General features: G+C 47.8%; 1 protein-coding gene across 6 annotated transcripts in view; it reads left to right on the plus strand.

The window, feature by feature from the left end:
* Window positions 1–21,408, plus strand: part of EIF4G3 (eukaryotic translation initiation factor 4 gamma 3) — a 132,267-nt gene that overhangs the window by 98,181 nt on the left and 12,678 nt on the right. For 3 of the 6 annotated variants that reach the window (XM_065649809.1, XM_065649806.1, XM_065649807.1), the window contains 14 exons: window positions 2,028–2,185; window positions 3,334–3,459; window positions 4,519–4,629; window positions 8,471–8,641; window positions 9,622–9,819; window positions 11,019–11,165; window positions 11,456–11,692; window positions 13,646–13,750; window positions 15,426–15,558; window positions 16,662–16,756; window positions 18,218–18,311; window positions 18,549–18,666; window positions 19,565–19,788; window positions 21,015–21,130. In XM_065649809.1, the coding sequence (XP_065505881.1) occupies window positions 2,028–2,185; window positions 3,334–3,459; window positions 4,519–4,629; window positions 8,471–8,641; window positions 9,622–9,819; window positions 11,019–11,165; window positions 11,456–11,692; window positions 13,646–13,750; window positions 15,426–15,558; window positions 16,662–16,756; window positions 18,218–18,311; window positions 18,549–18,666; window positions 19,565–19,788; window positions 21,015–21,130 (2,033 nt within the window). The remainder of the gene's footprint in view (window positions 1–2,027; window positions 2,186–3,333; window positions 3,460–4,518; window positions 4,630–8,470; window positions 8,642–9,621; window positions 9,820–11,018; window positions 11,166–11,455; window positions 11,693–13,645; window positions 13,751–15,425; window positions 15,559–16,661; window positions 16,757–18,217; window positions 18,312–18,548; window positions 18,667–19,564; window positions 19,789–21,014; window positions 21,131–21,408) is intronic. The other 3 variants (XM_065649808.1, XM_065649811.1, XM_065649810.1) reach the window with 2 other exon arrangements.

A 21,408-nucleotide genomic window follows, 5' to 3' on the forward strand; every position in this document is an offset into this window, starting at 1 on the left:
AGTTTTCTAGAAGAGTAAGGAAGAGAAAATAAATGTAGTTTTCAGTCCAGGCTCTGCTGTTAAACTGTGAGCATGCAGTTCTTTTGATAAAATAAATCAAGTGTGGGCTCCAGGACGCTCTCCTTTCATTGCTGGTTAGCACTGGATGTAGTCTCCCTAAGGGGCGGTTTTGTTATTTATTAAGAGATTTAATTTGTAGACCTGAACCCCAATTAATTCGCCTCTTTAAGAGAGACCTCTAGACCGACTTACTACTCATCTGCTACCAATTTTTAAACCGTTTCTTCTTCAGGTGAAGCTCCCACAAAATAAATAAGTCATTTTCTTAAAAGCGCAGAAATTAAAGAGTATAAAATAAAATGTGGAAGGACCATGAGAGCCTGCACAAGGTATTGGACAAGAAGCCACCACCATTATTAAGTGATTACCCTGCAGTTGTTATTTCAGCGCTGCTTTGTTCTGGCAAAGACCCAAGTTGCTTTTCTTTTATTAATTTAGCACTAGGGTATCGTTCGGAGAAAACGTAGAGGCCTCCCAATAGTTTCCCACACACTCACCCATTTTTCGTTAAGCACATCTCGTCGTTAATCCGTAATTGATCAGCGGTGTCTCCGAGCCCATCGGTGCAGCCGGAGCTGGATCGATCCCTCGGAAAGCAACACGCGTCGGGCTCGTCTGCCGCAGAGCAGACCTGGCTGCTCGGTGCGATAATCCTCGATTTCAACTCTTTTGCTAAAAAGAAGGATTTTTTGCCTTTTGGTCGAGCAGAGGAATCGTGTGTTGTATCCCCATGTCTCCCCTCACTGGGGATCCTGTTGTCTGTGACGCCGCCCAGCTGCTTTTCACCTTAAAACAGCTTGTTTAGATCCTTCCAGGAGAAGGAAACTCCACGTATAAATTGTTCCGTGTTGCTGTCGGTGCTTTTCCATGATAAATGGAGGTGCTGTGGCACAGGGCACAGGCAGCTGGCCAGGAATTGTGGCTGGGATGCGGCAAAGCAGCCAAAGCCTTTTCTGCACCTCTTTATCCTGAAGCTCTATAGAAATAAAACTGCACAAAGAGCTAAAAATGGTACTTAACCTTTGTGCAGTTTTATTCCCAGTTATTAAAACCCATCGTTGAAATAAGTTGCTGTTTGTGGCCTGTGCCGGAATGAGGATGGTGAGAGCCCAGAGCCTTCGAGATAAATACCAAAATACCTCCACGGCGCACCTGAGCGGCTGGATAAATGCGAAGCGGCGCCATTTGGCATCAGTGAAATACAAAAGCAGCGTCTTGTACAGATGTTTTCCATCAGAAGAAAACGTGCTGCCCGCTTTGGGGCCGGACTGCCCGTCCTGGCCGCCGAGCGAGTCCCTGTTTGCTTTTCTGGCTTCAAAAAGCTGTGCGGCTGGCAAAGAAAATCCCGTCTCGGGGCTGCCAGGTGCTCGTTTGCCTGGTGCTGAACTGGCTGTGGGTTTATATTGTGATTTGCATCACTCCCGCCCAAAAAGCCCTCTGAAAAAACAGGTGAAAAGTTGTAATTTTTAGAGCGTGGCCTGTGGTTGTGTGTTTTCCTTCGGTTCCCACCATTATCTCCAGTGTGAGTTGTTGAAGACTCGGTGTTTTCACATTTTCAAAGGCTCTTTTTGTTCTGCGCGGTGCTCTCCTCTCCTCAGCTCTGCTTTTATTGCTCCGTGTTACACAAAACCAGCCACTTTAACTTTTGCATTTTCACCCAGAAACTGAGAATCGTCCCCGTTTTGTCACATCACACGAGAGAGCAAAAGTCAGAGTTCAGCTGAGCTGACATGAGTTAAAACTGGGATCAGCGATGAGTCCGTCTGTGGTTGCAGCTGGAGTTTCCTACATGCTCCCCGTTCTTTACATTCCTTTAATACGATGTGTTTTCCTCTCCTCATCACCTTCCAATTTAAAATAAATTAAAATTTCGTAGCAGTTTCTTCCCTTTGGGTTTCCCGGCACCACGTCCCTCAGAGCGGAGGGTTTTGTTCCGTATGAACCTCAGGCACCTTCTCTCGTTATAGAGCAGTGGAAGCCCCTGGACCCGGAGGGGAAGAAGCAATACGACCGGGAATTCCTGCTGGATTTCCAGTTCATGCCGGCCTGCATCCAGAAACCCGAGGGGCTGCCCCCCATCAGCGACGTGGTGCTCGACAAGGTGAGAGGGGAGCCCATCAAACAGGTGCGTGCAAGGGTTTTTTAATATAAAGAAAGATCCCTAATGCGTGTTTTATTCCTGGGCCGTTGCGATGCAGACTTAAGTTGGGAAGGGGGAGCATTTGGGTGGTGTCACGTCACGAAGTTCTTCAAATAGAGGCATTGGCACCTAATGGATGCGCGCGGGTGATTTAAAAACTGGAGCGTTTTTAATGGTGTCTATCTGGATTAAGTTACACCGGGTCGTTATTAAAATGTAAAATGATATAACCATGAAGAGCTAAGGGCAGAAGCCAAGCAGGACTGAACGGAGAGGCAGCGGCTTTTATTAGATCAATTCTGTGGTTAGAAAGTATAAGCACACTTAGGGGCAAACTCTTTATTTATTTTGGCCTGAAACAGTTGTGTCACTAGTTAGGAGTTGATCTAATAAAAGATCTTGAAAACCTTGACCCTCGGGAAGTTTTGTGATTTCTATCCAGCCTTACTACCCGTGATTTTCTCTGCTGTACATCTGCGCTTATCGAAATACTGGTGATTTCTGAAGTGCTGACACCAAGACCTTATTCTCCTCTCCGTTAGAACTATGTAGCTCATTAATTTTTGATGTAACCGCTTCAGACTCGCTCTTAAGATTCAAGCCCAGCTCAGGGTTTAGTTGATCCTCTTGTGCAGAAGCATTTCCACCCTGCATTTCATACTCAGACAAATTATAAAACGCAACTTTGTTCTCAAAATGATTTCATCCACCTACTTGTTTTCCGTGATTGCTGCTCACCGCGCTCTCTGCTTCCGAGCTTCCTCGGTCGGCGTCTGTCTTGTTAACACAAAAGACATTTGTCTGAGGGAAAGCGGCAGTTTTGTGATCCTGAACCAAGACTATCATGTACATTTTGCAGAATACAGGCCGGTCTCACCGTAATTTTATCCTCCATAAGTCACGTTCAGACCTTGAAATGTTTCTGAACTCCACCTATTTCCTCAACAGCCACCTGCAGAAGACGTATTTTAAATTAAATGCGTATTTTTAGTATACATGTGGAAGCATAAAACCTGTGCAGTTTGTTAAAAACATTAATTTGGATATTAAATGTTAGGGTTTAGCAGAGATTGTGGACTTGCCTTAGCGCCCGCTGAACAGATCCCGTGTGTTTGTTCTGTTCCTCAATTCAGGTCAATCAGCCGAAATTGCCGCTGAGAACTCTGGACCCTCGGATTCTGCCTCGAGGACCCGACTTCACGCCAGCCTTCGCTGACTTTGGGAGGCAAACCTCCGGCGGGAGAAACGTGTCTGGAAGTGTGAGTTTACCCCAACTTGCTAATTTAAAAACCAGCCTTAACACCGCCGAAGTCCGTCCTCACACTTTTGAGCCTCCTTCGATGCTCCGGTGGTTCTGGTTTTGTTGGGATGAATGCAAGGGTGATGTTTGCTTGGCTGTCAAAATTTAGGCGAATTAGAAAAATGTCGCGGATGTTTTTAACTGGTACGTATTGGTCTGGAATGGATTTGATCTCCTTCCTCTTTTCCCGGCGCGAGAGGAGCGGAAACGTGTTTCCGCGCTGAGGACCTGGCAGTGGCACGTGTGCGAACGCACGTTTCTTGTACAACAACCCAGTGTCCGGGTGTTCCCTCACAGGAGTCTGTTTTGTAAAACATGCCAACAGAGTAAATCAACTTTACTAACCAAAAAAAAAAGAACATACGCAGCGCCCGTGTATATTCTTGCTTTCTCTGCGCTTCCACATGTTACTTCGCTTCGGTCCCTTCATTCCTTGGTTTCCTGCCTTTTCCTCTGCTTTCCTTTCACCCAAAGTCTGGCTTTGCCCAAACTCTGAAATCCCTCTGAATTCTTCCTTCTTGCCTTTGCCGTGCCCTGTTCTTGGGGTGCGGGTACCCCAGCGCGGTGCCAGCCGCAGCTGGAGGATGCCAGCTGCTCCATCAGGTGCAATCACTGATTTTTCATCCACCTATTAAGATACATCCACTATATCCATCTAGATGACATAACCATCATTTATCTTTCAAAACCGCTGGTTTCAGAAGAGTTCTCTGAACGACCTTGACTTCCGAGCGCGCAGATTTCCAGGAGGCTCAGAGTCCGACCCGGCGATGTGGGGTTGGTTTGAGAGCGCTCTCGGTTCCGGGGTGCGCGTCCATCTCTTGGAGTAGCTTCGGTGTCGTGGTTTCCCTTGAAGCACCGCTCGGTCCCGAAACCTCGATGCTGTTTGAGGTCAACATCGCTTCCTAGGTTTAGGACTTGCAGGTTGTTCTCCGGCGCCTTCTCTCCTTTGGTGTGCTGAATGTCCCGAGCCTCACGGCGTTTTTAACGGCCCTGTCGCTCTTTTGTTTTCCCGCAGGCCTGCAAAGTGCAGAGCAACCCTGGATTGCCGTCCCTGGCTCGGTGCAGTTCCCCAGCATGCCCTCTCTTGGTCTCGCCTCACCCACCCTTGAGGAACCTGCCGATAGGGGTAAGCCAAATCCCCCTCCTCTCCCCCCAGAAATCTTTGCACCTTTTTGTAGAGTTGTCTTTTTTTCTTTTATCCCCTAACGCCCACTGTTGTTAAAGAACAACCGGTAGAAAACTTTACAAAAAGGTGCAACAGTGTTTAAAAAAAGAAAAATAAAAATAAAAAATAAAAGGAAACAAGACTTGCATTGTACCCCTCCAGGCAGTCTTCAGTGGTGGGTGGGACATCACCAGCTGAGGGCATGCTGGGACGTTGGCCTGAGCGGGATCCGCGAGGGGTCTGCACTTTGCAGACCTGTGGAAAGGGGGAGAGAAGGTAAGTCCCGCTTACCCCGTTCATTTGGAGCATTCAGCACATAACATGCATCCTACATCTGCGCCTGTCCAGAGCAGAACCTCTCTTTGCGTTGTTCCGGAGGAGGGTTGGAAGGTGATGGTGTTGAAGGAGCCCTGGGACGCCAGCGGTTAGAGGATGAGAGGGTTTTCAGGCCTGAGCAAAACCAGACATTGTTTTCTCTTAAAGCATGGCAAAAATCTGCGCATACGCTCTCCGTCCACTCGGTCATTCCACCTCTCCAAAGGCCATGCCCATAAACCATTAAACCCCACCACCTCTTTCTTGCGCTCTTAGTAACGTGAAGCGGCTCAGCGCTAACAAGCTTTCGGCACCTCGACAACCTTTTGTTTTGCTTCCTTGGCTTTTGTCTTTGTTTCCTTCTTTTCGCTTAACTGTGTTGTACGACTGTGTGTAGAACTAACGAACGTCGCATCAAACAGCACAAGGGGTGTGATTACACAGGAGTAAAATACGGCCAATTAACGCTTTTTGGTTGTGGAGAAGCAGTTAGACGAGCGCAGCGGGGAAGGAGGTGGAAAGGCAGAGAAATGGGGTTGGGAGGAGCGGTCCCTGCGGGGCAGGATGCTCTTACCCTTCTGATAGGTGATGCAAACTCGAGTCGCCTCCATCCTTGTGCGTCCTGGAGTGACTCCTGGCATCTCCCCCCAGTTTCACCTTCTGCATTTGAAGCCTGTTGTAGGGGAAGAAGCAATTCCTTAGTTTCTCGGATGTTTTTAAAAATATTTTGTAACGTAATTTTAAAACCTGTGTGCTAAGAGCGAAGCGGACGTGAGGGAGAGCACCGGGTCGTGCTCTGCAGTGAGTTTTTGGCTACTCTGTGGGAGGTTGGTCCCTGTTTCCTTCTGTTTTCCTTTTTTTCTCCCCTCTTCATCCTCAAGACAGGTAATTCAGATGAATGTAGTAACATCTGGTAAGCACTTCTCCATGCCTTTGGTGGAAAATATTATTTCAGTGCAAGCTGGAGCGCTGTAATCGCGGGTGCTGCAGGACCCTTCCTATTTACTTGAACTGGGTTCCGAAGAGCGGGCCGGGCGTGAGCTCAGGCGCCTCTTTAACTTGCTGCTTTGTAAATTTGGAACCAAAAAAACCTCCAGATTTTTTCTGTTAGAAGTTCGATGTGTGTATTATTTTATTACACATTCAAAGAAGGCTTCTGTTCGCTGCTTTTAAAACCTAATCACACTTTGAACCAAGTTTATTCACAGATATTAAAAAAATACAATCTTAATGAAAGTCTTTGCTTTATTAATGCACTTAAAGGTGTCAAAGGCAGCAGATTTAGGAGGCTGTGACATAACGTGCTGATGTTCAGGCAACGCACACGTGATTTTTGCATCCATCAGGTTTGAAGGGGAATAGTCTCCTCCTTCAGGGAGGTGTTTTTGCTCTAAACGCCAACGACTCGGCTTGACCCGTACCGGAGGAAGCACCGTCGCTCTGTCCTCGCATCGCACAGCCCGGCCGTGCCTGGAAGGTCCTTCAGGTGCAAGAGACGGGTTGGCCACAGGTCACTTCTCGTCTCCACCCGCGTTCCTGGAAGAAATGAGCCAAAAGTTGTGATTTTGAGGGCACGCTGCCAGTCTGGCTCTGGTCCCGCCGGCGAGGAGTGCGTGATGAGGTTTAGCGTGGCTGAAACCCGTCAGTGTTCTCTTGCGTTATTGTCTGGTTTTTCAGCTGGAGGGAAGTTTCTTCTTTCTGCGGCCGTACGTTTGCAGCCTGGTTAGAACCTGGGCAGCAAAATTGTGTGAAATTACATAAAGCCAGAGGTGGGTGTCTCAGTGCAGGGCTGCGAAACATCGTACTGGTGTCAGTTAAGCACAGAGGGGTCGTAGGGAGGGATTGAGTGTTTTCGGAAGCATCCAACACCCAAAAGCATCATCAGGGCTCCTGTTCTCGCTGGCTCGTCGCACTGTTGGTTTCCCAGGAGCGATGGACTCGCGCCGTTGCGTTACAATCACGGCGTGCGCCCAAAAAAGTTTGAAGGGGTCCATTGGGTCATTTCTGTGCATGCCAGCGGGATCCGAATGCGGGTCGTGGTACACGGTGGGGCAGCGTTGAACACGCCGCACCGCGCGGCCCCTGCGTGCATGGCCTTGGTGTGCACAGGACGCCGCAGCGCGAGGTCCGTGTCGTTTGTCAACATCTTGTGCTGTTGTCACCTAACGAAGCCCAAACGAGAACTCCAGCAGCGGCGGGAGTTACGTTCGTTCGCTTTCATCGGCAGCGCACGTTTGTGTCATTGAAGCCAAGCGATTCAAATCACAGATACAAGCTCCTACCTTTTAAGGAGTTTTTTGTTTGGTCGGTTTTAATTGTGCAAAAATGGGTTTGGGGCAGATACGTGACAGGAGAGGCGGCAGCTGAGAGCACTTTCCTTCCAGATTCAGTGAGGCTGTTAGAATAACTGAGATGGTTTTGCCTCTTTGATGCTCATTGAATCCCTTTGTTGAACAAAGAGTTGGACTCTGATCCCTGTGGGTCGCTTCCAACTCAGGACATTCTGTGATTCTAAAGAAATGTTTTTAAAGGCCCATTTTTCATGTGGAGTTTGCCTACTTCCCCGTGAAGAGATTAATTACTTCTCTGGAAAGTAACAGCGTTTGGTAATGGAGTTTTGTTGCTGCGCTAATTTTTACATTGAGGTTGGACGTTTCTAATAAACGAGTTCAGAAATATGAAATAGCGCAGGGGAAGAGTAACCTACCGACAACGTTTGGTGCCTTTAGTCCTTAATCAGAAGCTCCCAGGTGATGAAGAGGGAGTTTGGGGGTGTCTTGTGCCCTATCGCTTGTACAATTAATGAAAAACTCCCCAGTTTTTAGACAGGAGCTTCGTGTTAGACAGGGTTATAGAGAAACGCTTGATGCTGTTTCAAACAAAGTCTCTTCCCTTTCTTCTTCTGTGAAGCTACAAAGAGTTTGACACACATTTGTTAGGATCCGTGTTTCTACAATGCAGGAGCAGAACTGACCTCCTTTCAGTGTGTTTTATGCGATTCCTGTCTCACAATGGCTCTGTTTGAAGCAATCTCTGGTAAAACTTGACATTTTTAGCAGAGCTGCTGATTTATCATTACCTAATCACTTGGGATGGCATGTTTGAAATCCACCTGTAAGGGCTGATTTAATCCTTAATTACACCGTTGCTACGATGTCTCGTTTCGCGGTTTCTGGCTCTCCAGAGGCCGTTTTGGTCCGTCGGGTTCAGTTCTGCGGTGCTTTAGTCCGGAGCATCACCGGTGCGTGCAGGCAGCGGTCATCCCGGATCTGTTTTGCGAAAAGCTGCCCAAGAGAAACAATTTTGGTGTCTTCACGTTCTCTCCAACCACCCCAGACGGGTGTGTTGCGTCGGAGAAGTCCTCAAAGCTCTAGGAAGAGTTGCTGGTTGTCGGCGTTGCCATCAGCGGGTGTTGACGTGCTCCCCGGAGTGTTTTATCGAGGTGCGAGTTGAAAAGGGGGTATAACAAGGAATGTTTTTGTCCTAGTTGTTGAATGTTGGACCGAGGAGATCTCAGCCAGGCCAGAGGAGAGAGCCCAGGAAGATCATCACGGTGTGCGTGAAGGAGGACGTCCACCTGAAGAAGGCAGAGAACGCCTGGAAGCCGAGTCTGAAGAGAGAAAACCAAACCGAGGACCCGGAAAATGTCAAAACCCAGGTGAGAGCGTTAGCGAGCGCTTCTGAGTACAGTCTGTAACAGGAGGACGGTAATTTGCCTTTGCTGGTGCGTAAGCCACTGAAAAAGGGCAATGAATTCCAGTTTGAATCACAGCTTTCCTCTACCTCGATGGTTGTTTTGGTTTTTTTTTTCCCATGTGTTTACTCTTGACCTGGAGTTTAAATGGCAATCCTGTGTTTTAAGCGAGTCTAAACAGGGAACACCAGACAACCTACTACCTCTCTCCCAGCATTGGTTTTCTATTGCTATTTTGCTCGAATATTTCTGTCTCCATTCTAAAGCAAACAACCTCAAACTTCATCACAGAACTTGCTTTTCATCTGCTTTTAGACAACGTTTCTGCCCTGAACCTCAGCAGGACTGAGGTTCGCCTGTCAGTGTGTCCTGCCCAGCCCAACCGCGCCGGCTCTGAAGTTTTCTCTGTCCTGTCCTGTCTTCCCTGGGCAGAGGTGTTTGCCTGGTGCTCAAACTTGTAATTTGTAGGATAAGTTGGGATAGTTTTGAAGGACACTGGAATTCTGTCCTCGGGGCTAACGGCAGCGTTGTTGACCTAATTATCATTCTGGATAGAAAAAAAAAAGTGCCTTAAATATAGGAAAAGTTGGTTACCTTAGTTGAGGGAGAAGGCGGCCACTGCTGTTCATTTATATCTCATGGCTAAACTGATATCAAGAGGAGTATATCAGGTGGGTGACAACAGGGACTTTGTGCCTCTGTTGCACTTGGAAAAAATATTGGGGTGTTTCCAGAAATGCTGCCCCGCAGCCTCGGTTGTGGCAGCCGGTCGCTGCGTTAGGGCTGGAGCTGTGCTGTGCACAGATGTGTGTCCGTGTGTCGCTCAACTTCCTAAAAGGTTCTACAGGACATCATCTCCGTTCACCTTTAAGATGCATCGTTGCTCGTTCCTGAAACCACCTCCTTGATTTGTGCTTAAACTTAACGGTTTTTCTGTTGTTTAGGAGCTGTTCCGCAAGGTACGAAGCATCTTGAACAAGCTGACGCCCCAGATGTTCAACCAGCTGATGAAGCAAGTGACAGACCTGACAGTAGACACAGAAGAGAGGCTGAAAGGTGTCATCGACCTAGTCTTCGAGAAGGCCATCGACGAACCCAGCTTCTCGGTGGCCTATGCCAACATGTGCCGATGCCTCGTAACGGTAAGAGCTGCCAAAGTCAAACACGAAATTCCACTTCACGGTGAATGTTCTGCATGTTATCCCCACAGACTGATTGGCAGTAATACAAATGTGGCAAGAGCAGAGTTAAATACTACTTTATAGAATCACAGAACCATTTTGGTTGGAAAAGCCCCTCAAGCTCATCCAGTCCAACCGTTCCCCAGCCCTGGCACTGCCCCATGTCCTGAGAACCTCATGTCCGTCTGTCCAACCCCTCCAGGGATGGTGACTCCAGCACTGCCCTGGGCAGCCTGTTCCAATGCCCCACAGCCCTTTGGGGAAGAAATTGTCCCCCAGATCCAACCTCAACCTCCCCTGGCGCAACTTGAGGCAGTTTCCTCTGGTCCTGGCGCTTGTTCCTGGGGAGCAGAGCCCGACCCCCCCTGGCTCCAAGCTCCTTTCAGGCAGGTTAGAGATCAGAAGGTCTCCCCTCAGCTCCTGTTCTCCAGCTGAACCCCCAGCTCCCTCAGCCGCTCCCATCACCCTTGTGCTCCAGCCCCTCACCAGCTCCGTTCCCTTCTCTCAACTCGCTCCAGCACCTTAAGGCCTTTCCTAAGAACGTAAATAAAAATAATCTACATGATGGATAATCTGCAAATCTGAAAAGAAATAATCTACGTGACGGATTTCTCTGCTCCGTTTGAGGGCTTTGCTTGGCGTGCTGTGGTGTTTGGAGTTGAGGACTCGGAGCACTTGGCTCTCCCTGGTCACGCGATGCCACGAGTCACGTTTGGAAGCTCCAGTTTCTCTCTCTTGTTTCCAAGGGGAGCCCAAGGCACCAAGCCGAGCTCAGGACGGCTCATTGTTCAGACAGTGAATTTTGGGACAAAATAAGCCCTTTCTCCCCTGATCCTTCATGACGTGCAGTGAAGGAGCACAGCTCCAGAGCCTTCAGCCCATAACGAGTGTTTTTAAGCAGCGTTTCTTTTTAAAGGATCTCATGGATGGAAATGTAATCTGTCTCCGGGCGGAGGTGGCGTCAGCCAAGTTTTGAGTGTGACTTTACGTATGGAATGTAAAACTCCGCTGGAAATCATGACGTGATGCTTAACTGTCACAGACTCACGTTGCTGGATATGAAGCGCATAATAAAATGTCATGATTGGCTTATAGGGAACGTCACTTGTACGTAGAGTTTTGCTGTATTTCTGCTGATGTTTTTCTTCCTTCTCCTCCAGCTGAAAGTGCCCATGGCCGACAAACCTGGGAGCACAGTGAATTTCCGCAAGTTGCTGTTAAACCGCTGCCAGAAGGAATTTGAAAAGGACAAGGCTGATGACGACGTCTTTGAAAAGAAGCAGAAAGAACTCGAAGCTGCTACCACTGTAAGTGGTATTTTTCCCCATAAATTCACAAAGCTCCCACTGGAAATGAGTTCTTTTGAAGATGGCAGTTGATTTGGGGGGAATTTTGGAGTTGAGAGTTTCATTCTGTCACTGTGGCTGCATGTAATAAAATATATTTGCCTCGGTTAGCAAGTTTATAGCACCCTCTGTTTTTTTAAGAGGAAAAGAGTAAACAGGGACAACAGCAACTATAGACGTAAAACTGGACCTTTTGAAGGGTTCTCTCCTCTGCGAGCGTGTTTTTTTAGAGCCGTTTTTCTGTTTTACAGCCAGAGGAGAAGACGCGGCTCCACGACGAGCTGGAAGAGGCCAAGGACAAAGCCCGACGGCGATCCATCGGGAATATAAAATTCATCGGCGAGCTTTTCAAACTCAAGATGCTGACGGAGGCGATCATGCACGACTGCGTGGTCAAGCTGCTGAAAAACCACGACGAGGAGTCCCTCGAGTGCCTTTGCCGCCTGCTCACGACCATTGGCAAGGACCTGGACTTTGAGAAAGCAAAGGTGGGGCAGGGCCGGAGGGAGAGGCGAGGGATGGAAGAGTGGGCGTGGGGTGTTTTTATTCAAGGATTTACTACTTCTTCAGGAATTTCTATACGGCACGAGGAAATGATCCGCTCTTCTGTGGATGTTTTGGCATGACCTGGCCTCGCTCCCACCCCTCTGCCCCTTTCTAGTAGAGTCTGTATCATTTTCAGCGGTGTTCTCTAGTTGCTGCTTGTTTCAAATATTTCATCTGAGCACACTGGATATGCTCAGCATATCCCATGTGTTTCTTCTTCCAAACAGAATTTACCTCTTATCCATAGTTTCCCAAACATTAACATTTAGAGTTTTTTCTTTACCACTGACGGTTTATATTACCACTGAATATATTGTTTGGGTTAAATCTCAAAAAACCCTCTGATTAATGGGCCTAAACCCCCACCTGACCCTTGGTGGGTGCATTTATTTTGTGTCACGGTCATCTCGAGCTCCGCTGCAATGAAGCAGCTGGTTTGCAACTGCAGCGCTCCAGCGTCTCCTCCCGACTGCCCAACAAACGGATCTGTAGCGCGGAGCATGACGCACTCGATGAGCTTCTCTTGGCACAGACGATCTGTTTCTCCTTCACAAGAGCCAAGTTGGGGATGAAAAAGCATTCGGGGGTTTGCCAGAAATCAGTCGGACTCAGCTCTGGAAACAAACGGCACTAATTGTTTTCAGCTGCGCGGGGAAGGGAGTTCCCTTGCAGCGCGCTGGGTCGCAGGGATCACGGCGGATCAATCCGCATCCTTATGGGGAAAACGCTTTTCCAAACTGTTTTGCAGCGCGTTAACCAAAACAGCCCCGTTTACCACTAATCCCCCAGGCTAAGTACACTGTTAACACAGGAGCGTGTGCATTGTCAGTGCAGGTTTGGAAGTGCCAGCAGCAGGGATTACGTTTCTCCACGTGCTTTGGTTAGAAAACAGGGTCTGACTGCTGAGCAGTAGCTGAGGTCACGCTGGCTGAGGCCGGGATGCTGTTTTGGCTGTTGTGAACACAGAAATGCTGGAAAAGCCAAGGGTTTGGTGCACCAGCCGGTGCCGCAGCCTCGAGCCGTGCGGCGCGTAGCACACGTCGCGTTACCCCCTGGGAGAAGCTGCCCGTGTCCCATCTTTGTGATTTTTATTTCTATCAAGATTCAGTGAGAATCCTTTTATTTATTTTCTGTTAATGGAGTCGATGTTTTATCATGCGTTTTTATTGAAGTGTTAGTGATCGTTAGAATTAAAGCTTCTGGACAGCGTCCATTTCAAATATTTTCCCTGTCATTCCTGACTTTGGAAACAATTGCTCTCGGAGCTGAAACTTTCCAAGGCAAGGCCAGAACCACATTTTCATAGGGTTTTCCTTGTTTGTCTAAGGGTTTATAAAACTGCCCTGAAACTTCTTGTTTCAAACAGCCAGAGCCCCCATTTTAAAGAAAAGAGGTTTTTTTGGAGCCTGGCGAAACCAATTTAGACCTACTGAAGGCTTCTCTAATTATACTGTTTAATGTCTTAGAGTGCAAACTGATTTGGATTCCATCACATCACAACTTTTTGGATAAAAAGGAGCTTGTGGGCTTTAAATCTACAGCTAAGCCTGTTAAACAGCTCTTGCCTGACCCCACCTGAGACAGTTTGGGGAAATAAAGCATCAAAATGAAGTTTGCAGGGTTGGTTTCCCGAGGCAGTTTTTCTCAGGCTGAGGGGAGCACACACGCCAATATGAAAAGGAGGATCTCAGAGGTAGAGCAGGACTCCCCTTCTCGATGGCAGCTGGCCAGTAGATCAGTTTAGCTGTACCATGGAAAAAAAACCACATTAATATATATATTTTTTAATGGATGGCAATTTTTGTTATGTACACGCAGAGGGGGTGACTCCCCACCTGAGGGAGTATTTTCATTTTCTTCCGAGACACGCTGATGATAATGTTTCTCTTGTATAGCCTCGCATGGACCAATATTTTAATCAGATGGAGAAGATTGTGAAAGAGAGGAAAACGTCTTCAAGGATTCGGTTCATGCTCCAGGATGTAATAGACCTAAGGCTGGTAGGTACCAACTCACGTGAGTAAAGGAGCGTGTGCCCTTTTGTGTCCGGGCTGGAAGAGCTCTTGTGTAAGAGCAGAGATTTACAGTATTGACAGCAGAAGTGGGGTGTTATGGGAAGATCTGTGCCCTTTATCTCCAAAATCTGCCTGTTTAAAGACAAGAAATCTCTCTGGTTTGCCTTAATGAAGGCCAAGTTGGGTAGACAGACAAACTGCTTACTGCTGGACATGTGTCCACACTGGCTTTTGGTGCTGCTGGTCCAGCCCCATTGCAGCAGACACGCCTGAGCAATTTCCACAGGAGGTTTGGGGTGATTTCCCCTGTTCTTGTCTCTGTCTGTCGCACTGCTCGGCTCTTTTCATTTCCATGCACTCTGGGTGTGTTTGATTTGTGCTAATGGAACCAAAGTGCTCTGAGATTCGTACCCCACGAGTTTGGGGACCAGTTAGCATGGCTGTAAGAACTGGGAGGGCTCTTTTCCGTGGCAGTGGGGATCTCATCGAAAGGCAGTGCTGTGTTAGCCTGGGTTGCTGCACACCCAGGCATCTGCCAGTTGTTCATTGGCCATATCGTGCAGAGAAAAGCAAATGGAGCTTGTGCTCAGTCAGAACACGACGGTGGTGAGTCCACACTGAGCTCCCGAAACAACAGGTGGGAGATAAGCTGGTGTAGACAAGGGCACGGACAGCGCACACCTGTCCCTCTTGTAATCAAGTTTTGAACACGGCCAAGTCGTTAGACCCGTATTCTCGTACAGTGAAGGGTGTCTGTACACCACATGGTTAAAGATGTGAGTGCAGCTCGCTCCAACCTTCCCAAGCACCTGTAATTTCACCCCGTCGACGCTGACAGCAGCGCAGCTTTAGCAGCGCTGGTCTCAAGACTGAAATCCTGAGCAGGTTTTACTCATAAAATAGCAGTTATGAAGCTGGTTTGGGGTTTTGTGGAGGCTGAAGTCACCATTTTGACTGCAGGGTACACAAAGATATTACTCTAAAAGTTGTAATAAGGTTGTAGCAGAATCAAGAGCCAGTCTGGTTATTCTGGGGGTAGATGGATCTGTGCAGTGTGTGGTTGAATAGACACATCAAGCAGTGGAAATGTTTTGTGGAGAGACAGCTCCACCTCTCTCTGCAGGATTCCTGTCCCAGCCATCACGATCCCTGGAGTGGCAAAGCACCATCTCCAGATAAAACACAGTCGCTTCTTGCTTCTTTATTTTCAGGGTTTCGTTTTTTAACTCAAACTTGGAGGAAGGGCCCCAGTGAACAGCGTCGGTAATAAACAGAGAGTGACGGCAGCTTCCCTCTGCTCCATCTCTTTCCTCTGAACCTGGAAGGACTGGAAAGCTGGGCATGTGCAGGGTGCCAGGGGTTAAAATATCTTTAATTCAGTCATGCCTCTCCAGAAGCTCTTTCACCGCAGCCTCCATTCTCCACCAAGACATCCAGCACAGCCTGTATACCAGAGTATACGGCTTTGACCTGTGGTGCTGGGTTAACCGTGTCCGCAACGTGACCCGGCAGCACCAAATCTTCCCCGGTGCCGTGGGGAGCTGCCCCTCGAACAGGTTACCAGGGAGGGAGGATTAGGCCTTGTTCGCGGTGTTCAAAATACCCCGTTTACAGCACTTTGCTGGAAATATCTCTGAGCTCGTGTTTCCTTCTCTCCTAGTGCAACTGGGTGTCCCGGAGAGCAGACCAGGGCCCGAAGACCATTGAGCAGATTCATAAAGAAGCCAAGATTGAAGAGCAAGAAGAACAGAGGAAGGTCCAACAACTTATGACCAAAGAGAAGAGGAGACCAGGTAAAGTAAAATCCACTTTGGCTGCTCGTTTCACTCATATCACATCCAGTGGCCATAGTCAGAATCCCAGATAAAAGAAAAATGTCATTTTTTTTCCTAAGTGTAATGAGCAAAGGGAATTGGGGGCTGGTTATGGCTGAGGCTGGAGGAGGGACAGACTTGCCATGGGTTCACTGTGAGTGTTTTTCAGGGGCGAATCCCTTGGGTAAAAATAAACCATCGCCGACCAATAGTGCTTAAGTTTTGTGTTCATGCAAACCATATTTGATTGTGCAACAGGCTGCCAGAAATCTGTTACAACAAGTTACTGCGTACAAGTCAGATGTGCCATCCATTCTTGTCTGCAGCAGCATCTAATTTCAAGAGAATAGTGTCTAATTTCAAGAGTAACCATGTTGTCTTTAGCTGTTAAAGTTGTGAGGTGTTAACTCAGCATGAGAAATTGTCTTGGAATTACATTAAATTGCTGCCAGGCCTCGAGGGTGGCACTACCTGAAGGTGAATTTGGAATGACTGGGACAGAGCAGGACAAGGAGAAAAGTCATCTTTGGGATTCTTAAATACTGAGATTGTCAAATAAAAGTGCTGTGAAAACAGGGCATAAGGAAAATACACGTAGATTTGCTTTAATTATCTGAAAACTGTCATCAGGAGAGAGTAAGGAACTTGCGACTGCTTGAATGGTTCTGTCTAGACTAGTCCAGCGCTGCTGAAATCTGCGTAACAAGCGGGGCTTTGGGTTGGCAAAGGCTCGTCCTCCGCTCGTTTTGTGAGCTTGTGAACACACAGGGCGTCCAGCCGGAACCTGTCGCAAGAACACACACTGAGAAATCTCACTGGGAAGAATCACTGCCAAAACCAGCCCTTGGAAACAGTGAGATCTTTTATGGCAAGGCTATTTTGTAATAAGAAAGGCAAGCTAGTTATGTCATTTAAGGCTGAAGAAATACTCCAAAAGACGTGATTTCTGCACAGGATTGTGCTGAGGCTCAGCAGAAACGTGCCGTTGTCTTTTCTTCCTCCTGTTGAACTTGGAGACGGTCGCCCACGTTCTCCCGGGGTGCTGCGGGGATGAGCTGAGGGTTGTGTTTGTCGTCTGGCAGGTGTCCAGCGGGTCGATGAAGGCGGTTGGAACACTGTGCAGGGGGCAAAGAACAGCCGAGTGCTGGACCCCACCAAGTTCCTTAAAATCACCAAGGTAGGTGCCAGCACGAGACTCGTTCGGAGCAGGTCTTACCTTATCATATCTGTCTGTCTAGGAAAGGCTGTTATGATGTTTACAAGTCCAAACTTGCTTTTTGGGATATTTCAAATGCTCAGAGTTAGTACTGGGCATGAATAAAGCACAAAAGAGGACTCCGTTGTCTTCTGAATGTTCCTGTTTTGCTTGTTCTAAGGGAAATAGTGTCTTTTTAGTGACCCAGAAATTCCCTAAGTTGGAAAATCTGTGTTCTCTTAAATGATGAAAAGAGGATGTGAGCCGGGTTATCGTGCGCGGTGGTGACGGAGCCCTTCGTGTGGCTGTTACGGAAGGCGTCTCCAACATCCCATAGAAATCCTTTGCTGCCTCAAGTTCTTAAGGCCCTTTTCTGACACGGCTTTTTAGCAGAACGAGGATGCCACATTCAATTTGAAAACAAAATGTTCCTGACATGTCACAGATGCAGCATCCTGAGCATCTTCCTGTTATTTTACCATTAAAGTGGGGATTTTGGGACATTTCTTTCAGGCTGCAGGTTAGGAAAGCTTGGAGATTTTGCCTTTTTTCATGATTTTCAGAACAGCTTTGGGATTTCTCCCGAAGAACTGCATTTTTCACATAAATCAGGGTGTTTTCTAGACATTCCCTTGTCCCAGTTAATGTCACTCTCCTCAAATTTCACTCTCAGTGCCTGGATGCTTGGGGAGCTGTAAAGCAGGACCTGGACACACTGTGGCCATTCTGCAGATCAAGCTCAGTTTGTTCCTTGCCAAAGTCATAAAACAGACTCTAAAACTTAATTAACGGGAGGGATTCAGCCTGCTTTTGTCTGGGCTTATGGCTCATCTGGGAATAGTCCTTCTACGCCTTTAGTACAAACAGGGTACAAATGGAACCAGCTCCACAACAGCTGCGTTATTGGGAGGAGAGAGGAGCTCGTACAAAGAGACCTGTGGGGGTCACAATCTCCGTATCAGTAAATTCACCTACCGAGCAGTGTAAAATCCATGTTCTCTTCTTGTCAGACACCCCTTTTTCCCCCCAAGTTCTGCAACCTATTGTTGTTCTTCGCCCTCTGAATTTTGTTACTGTGCAGATTCGCCCTAAAGCCACGACTGGAAGGTGAGTGGGCAGCAGAACCGTTTACTCATCACAAACAAACTGAGCATCTCTCAAGTGCTGATATGCTGGGCTTTTTCCTCCTTTGTGAGCTTCGGGGTTCCCAATAAACAGAAGCTCCTGGTCTTTGGGAATGTCTTTCCCTGACACTTCGGAAGAGGCTGTTTGTGATGCCCCTTGTTTGCATCCTCTGCCTTTGGCTAGGGTTTGGTCTCCCAAAAATGTGTTGAAGTGTATTTTGGTATTCACAAGATGGGGATTGTTGCCAAAAAATACCCCATTTATTATTAAGATGTACAGTTTGCCCTTGTTAATGGTATTTCGTGATGTGTTTTACAGCCCACGATAGATGAGAAGATTCAGCTTGTGCCTAAAGCCCAGCTGGGCAGCTGGGGGAAGGGCAGCAGCGGTGGAGCGAAGGCAAGCGAGATGGGTGAGTCAGGACGGTCCTCACCCTCCGCTTCGCTACCAGCTGCCCTTGCCAAGCACAGAATTGGGTGGGAATACATGTTTGTGCGGGGCTAAAGTGCGGCAGGACCAGCCCTTTCCCTTCGATTCTCTCCCCGTCACTCCAAAAACCAGATATCGCTTCAATGATTTTGTGATGCGAAGGCGTCGGCGGCTACTGACCTTGTTGTCGCTCTCCTGTGTTGTCTTTCCGCTCTCCCAGACTCCTTACGACCAAGTGCCACTAGTTTGAACAGATTTTCTGCGCTGCAGCCTCCAGTCTCATCCGTTTCTGCCTCATCCACATCCTCAGAGTTAGATTCGCGCAGGGCCTTAACTAGGTAAGCGTCGGTGACCGTCCCGTCTGTCCGTACACCTGCGCTTCGCACTTGCTCTAGTTGCCAGCACGCAGAAAGAAAGGATTTCATTGAGTTGAGGCTTTCCCCTCACAATGTGCTTTGAGTTAACTTAAAACACCTGCATTTTTTATAGTATCTTAGGAGGGACAGGTTGTATTAATTTTTAAAGCCGTTACGGGGAATATTTTAGTTTCCGCTTTTCAGTCACGCTTTATCTAAGGATACATTTGCTAATAGTTCATAACAGGTTAAAAACTCTTTGGATAAAATGTTGTAATAAGTAGGTGCACCGGTTGGAATCAGTGGTGGATTCAGCCGGACTGTTTTCTTGCGTTTGTCCCTCTGAGGTTTTCCCTCCTATTTCACTAAAACTCTGGCTTACCTGGAGATTATTCCATTTTAGTATCATTTTAGCTCATTAACACAGTAATTAATAAGACAGATCCTTGTCACCTCTTGCTGGTAGCCTTCGCTATTTGGAAGCTGTTTTTCAATAAATGGGTAAAAATACGCTACTCGTACCATTTCTCAGTAAAGCGGGGCCTTTACATTATAAAATTCACCGTTCTGCATATCAAACAGGTTCTGTAAGGACTTCATTGCTTTTCCATGTGTTCTCCAGGAAGCGTTGGCTCTGCCTGCCCACCCTGTGATTATTTGTGTTTGTGTATCTCCGAGACTTGCATTAATTTTGATTATATTCTCTGTAGCTACAACTGTAAAGTCGAGACAAGAGTCCCATTTGGTTTGGGTTGTGATTCATTTTATTTTTTCCTGCAGTTACCATAAAGTTTTATCCAGTGTCTTTTCTAACAGTACAGCATAGTGAGCAGGGGTCACTTGTACCGTTATCTCTAAGCACGTGTTTTTTGTTGCGCAGTCGCGGGAGCACGGGCAGGGAGAAGAACGACAAACCTCTCCCGCCGTCCCTGTCCCGTCCCAACACCTTCCTGCGGGGCAGCAGCAGCAAAGAGCTGCTGCTCGACAATCAGGCGCAGGAGGAGCAGCGGAGGGAGATGCTGGAGACGGTGAAGCAGTTAACGGGCGGCATGGAGATGGACAGGAACAGCACGGAGGCAGAGAGGAGCAAAGCCAAGGAATCTGGTAAGCGGCTCTTCCACGCTCGGGGAATCTTGCTGGGTTTGTGAAAAGTCATAAGGGAAAAATCTGTCGGAGCAAGTGATGGGTTTCGGCGCAGCGGTGTGAATATTTGGCCCGCAGCGACGCATCGTCGAGCTGTGATTGTCATCCCAGAGGTTTGTTATACAACTGATTGATTGACACAGCCTTGGCATCTGCTGCTCTCAGCAGCTCCACCTTAGGATTCATAGAATCACAGAATCATTTTGGTTGGAACAGCCCCTCAAGCTCATCGCGTCCAACCGTTCCCCAGCCCCGGCACTGCCCCATGTCCTGAGAACCTGATGTCCGTCTGTCCAACCCCTCCAGGGATGGTGACTCCAGCACTGCCCTGGGCAGCCTGTTCCAATGCCCCACAGCCCTTTGGGGAAGAAATTGTTCCCCAGATCCAACCTCAACCTCCCCTGGCGCAACTTGAGGCTGTTTCCTCTGGTCCTGGCGCTTGTTCCTTGGAGATACCAGCAAAACACCACTCCGTGGCCTTGTCTTGCCCGGTCATATTCTATTGCTGCTGGTTTCTGGGCTCAAAGTCCCCAGAATCACTGTCACTTCTGCAGAAACGCTTCTTCGGTGCCCAGTAAGGCTGTTTCTACCCTTACCAAACATTTCCCAGGGCGTCACCTTGTCAGTGCTGCAGCTTTGTGCTCCTGCCAGCCTGAGCTGATTTGTTAGTCAGAAAGTATCGGGGACACTTCAAGCGATTTTTCTGTGGACAGAACCTGTGCGATAAGCACAGCGTTTTGTTCCTTCCCTGGGAAATATCTAAAAACTGCTACAGGGACGAACACCATGACACAGCACACGCTCGTCTTGAAACTCTGGGACTTTGTGAAGGACTCCATGGGGACCAGGATTTTGGGATGCGATTAGATTGCGTTGGGTCACTGCCTGTCGCAGTCAGCACGTTCAAAATTTGCAGCCGCCTGTAACAGCTCCAAGTTTAATTATTGAATGTTGATAGAGAGCTCTGAAGGTGTTGCAACCTGTGTCACTGCCAACTGTTTCTGCGAGGAGGTTGATTTACAGAAATATTCAGAGTTCTTCATACAGGGGAAATGTAGCCAAGAAAGAAGTGACCCGTGTCTGATGGTGGGACAGGAACTTCTGTTCTCAGAACATCATCTCTGAAAATGATGTTGATTTTCCTTTTCGAAATGTGATTTTTTTTTTTTTTCTTCTATTTCTACCAGCCAAACCAGAAGCTCCCCCGGCTCCAGCCCAAGAAAAGCCTTCGCTATCAGAAGAGGAAATAGAGAGAAAATGCAAATCTATCATTGATGAGTTCTTGCATATTAACGATTTTAAGGTAAGCAAAAGGAAAACCTCACTTAAGTCCCCCAGACCTTTCTGCGATGTTTTCTCTCTGGGAACACAGTCTCTGTGAGCACCCAGCTCCCTGAGCTTTTGTAGGAGGGTTGTCTCCCCAGCTTGTTTTCTGCCCCGCTAGTAACAGGAAAAATAGTCCAGCTTGTGCATTGGAAGTAGCAAAATGTGTGTATCTGTCATGAATCGCTGGGCAGCTCTAAAATAACAGCAATTTTGGAAGCAGAAAAGTGGGAAAATAAGCTGAGGTTTTCACTCAGT

The sequence above is a fragment of the Caloenas nicobarica genome, chromosome 22, assembly GCF_036013445.1.
Source record: "Caloenas nicobarica isolate bCalNic1 chromosome 22, bCalNic1.hap1, whole genome shotgun sequence".
Taxonomy (NCBI): Eukaryota; Metazoa; Chordata; class Aves; order Columbiformes; family Columbidae; genus Caloenas; species Caloenas nicobarica.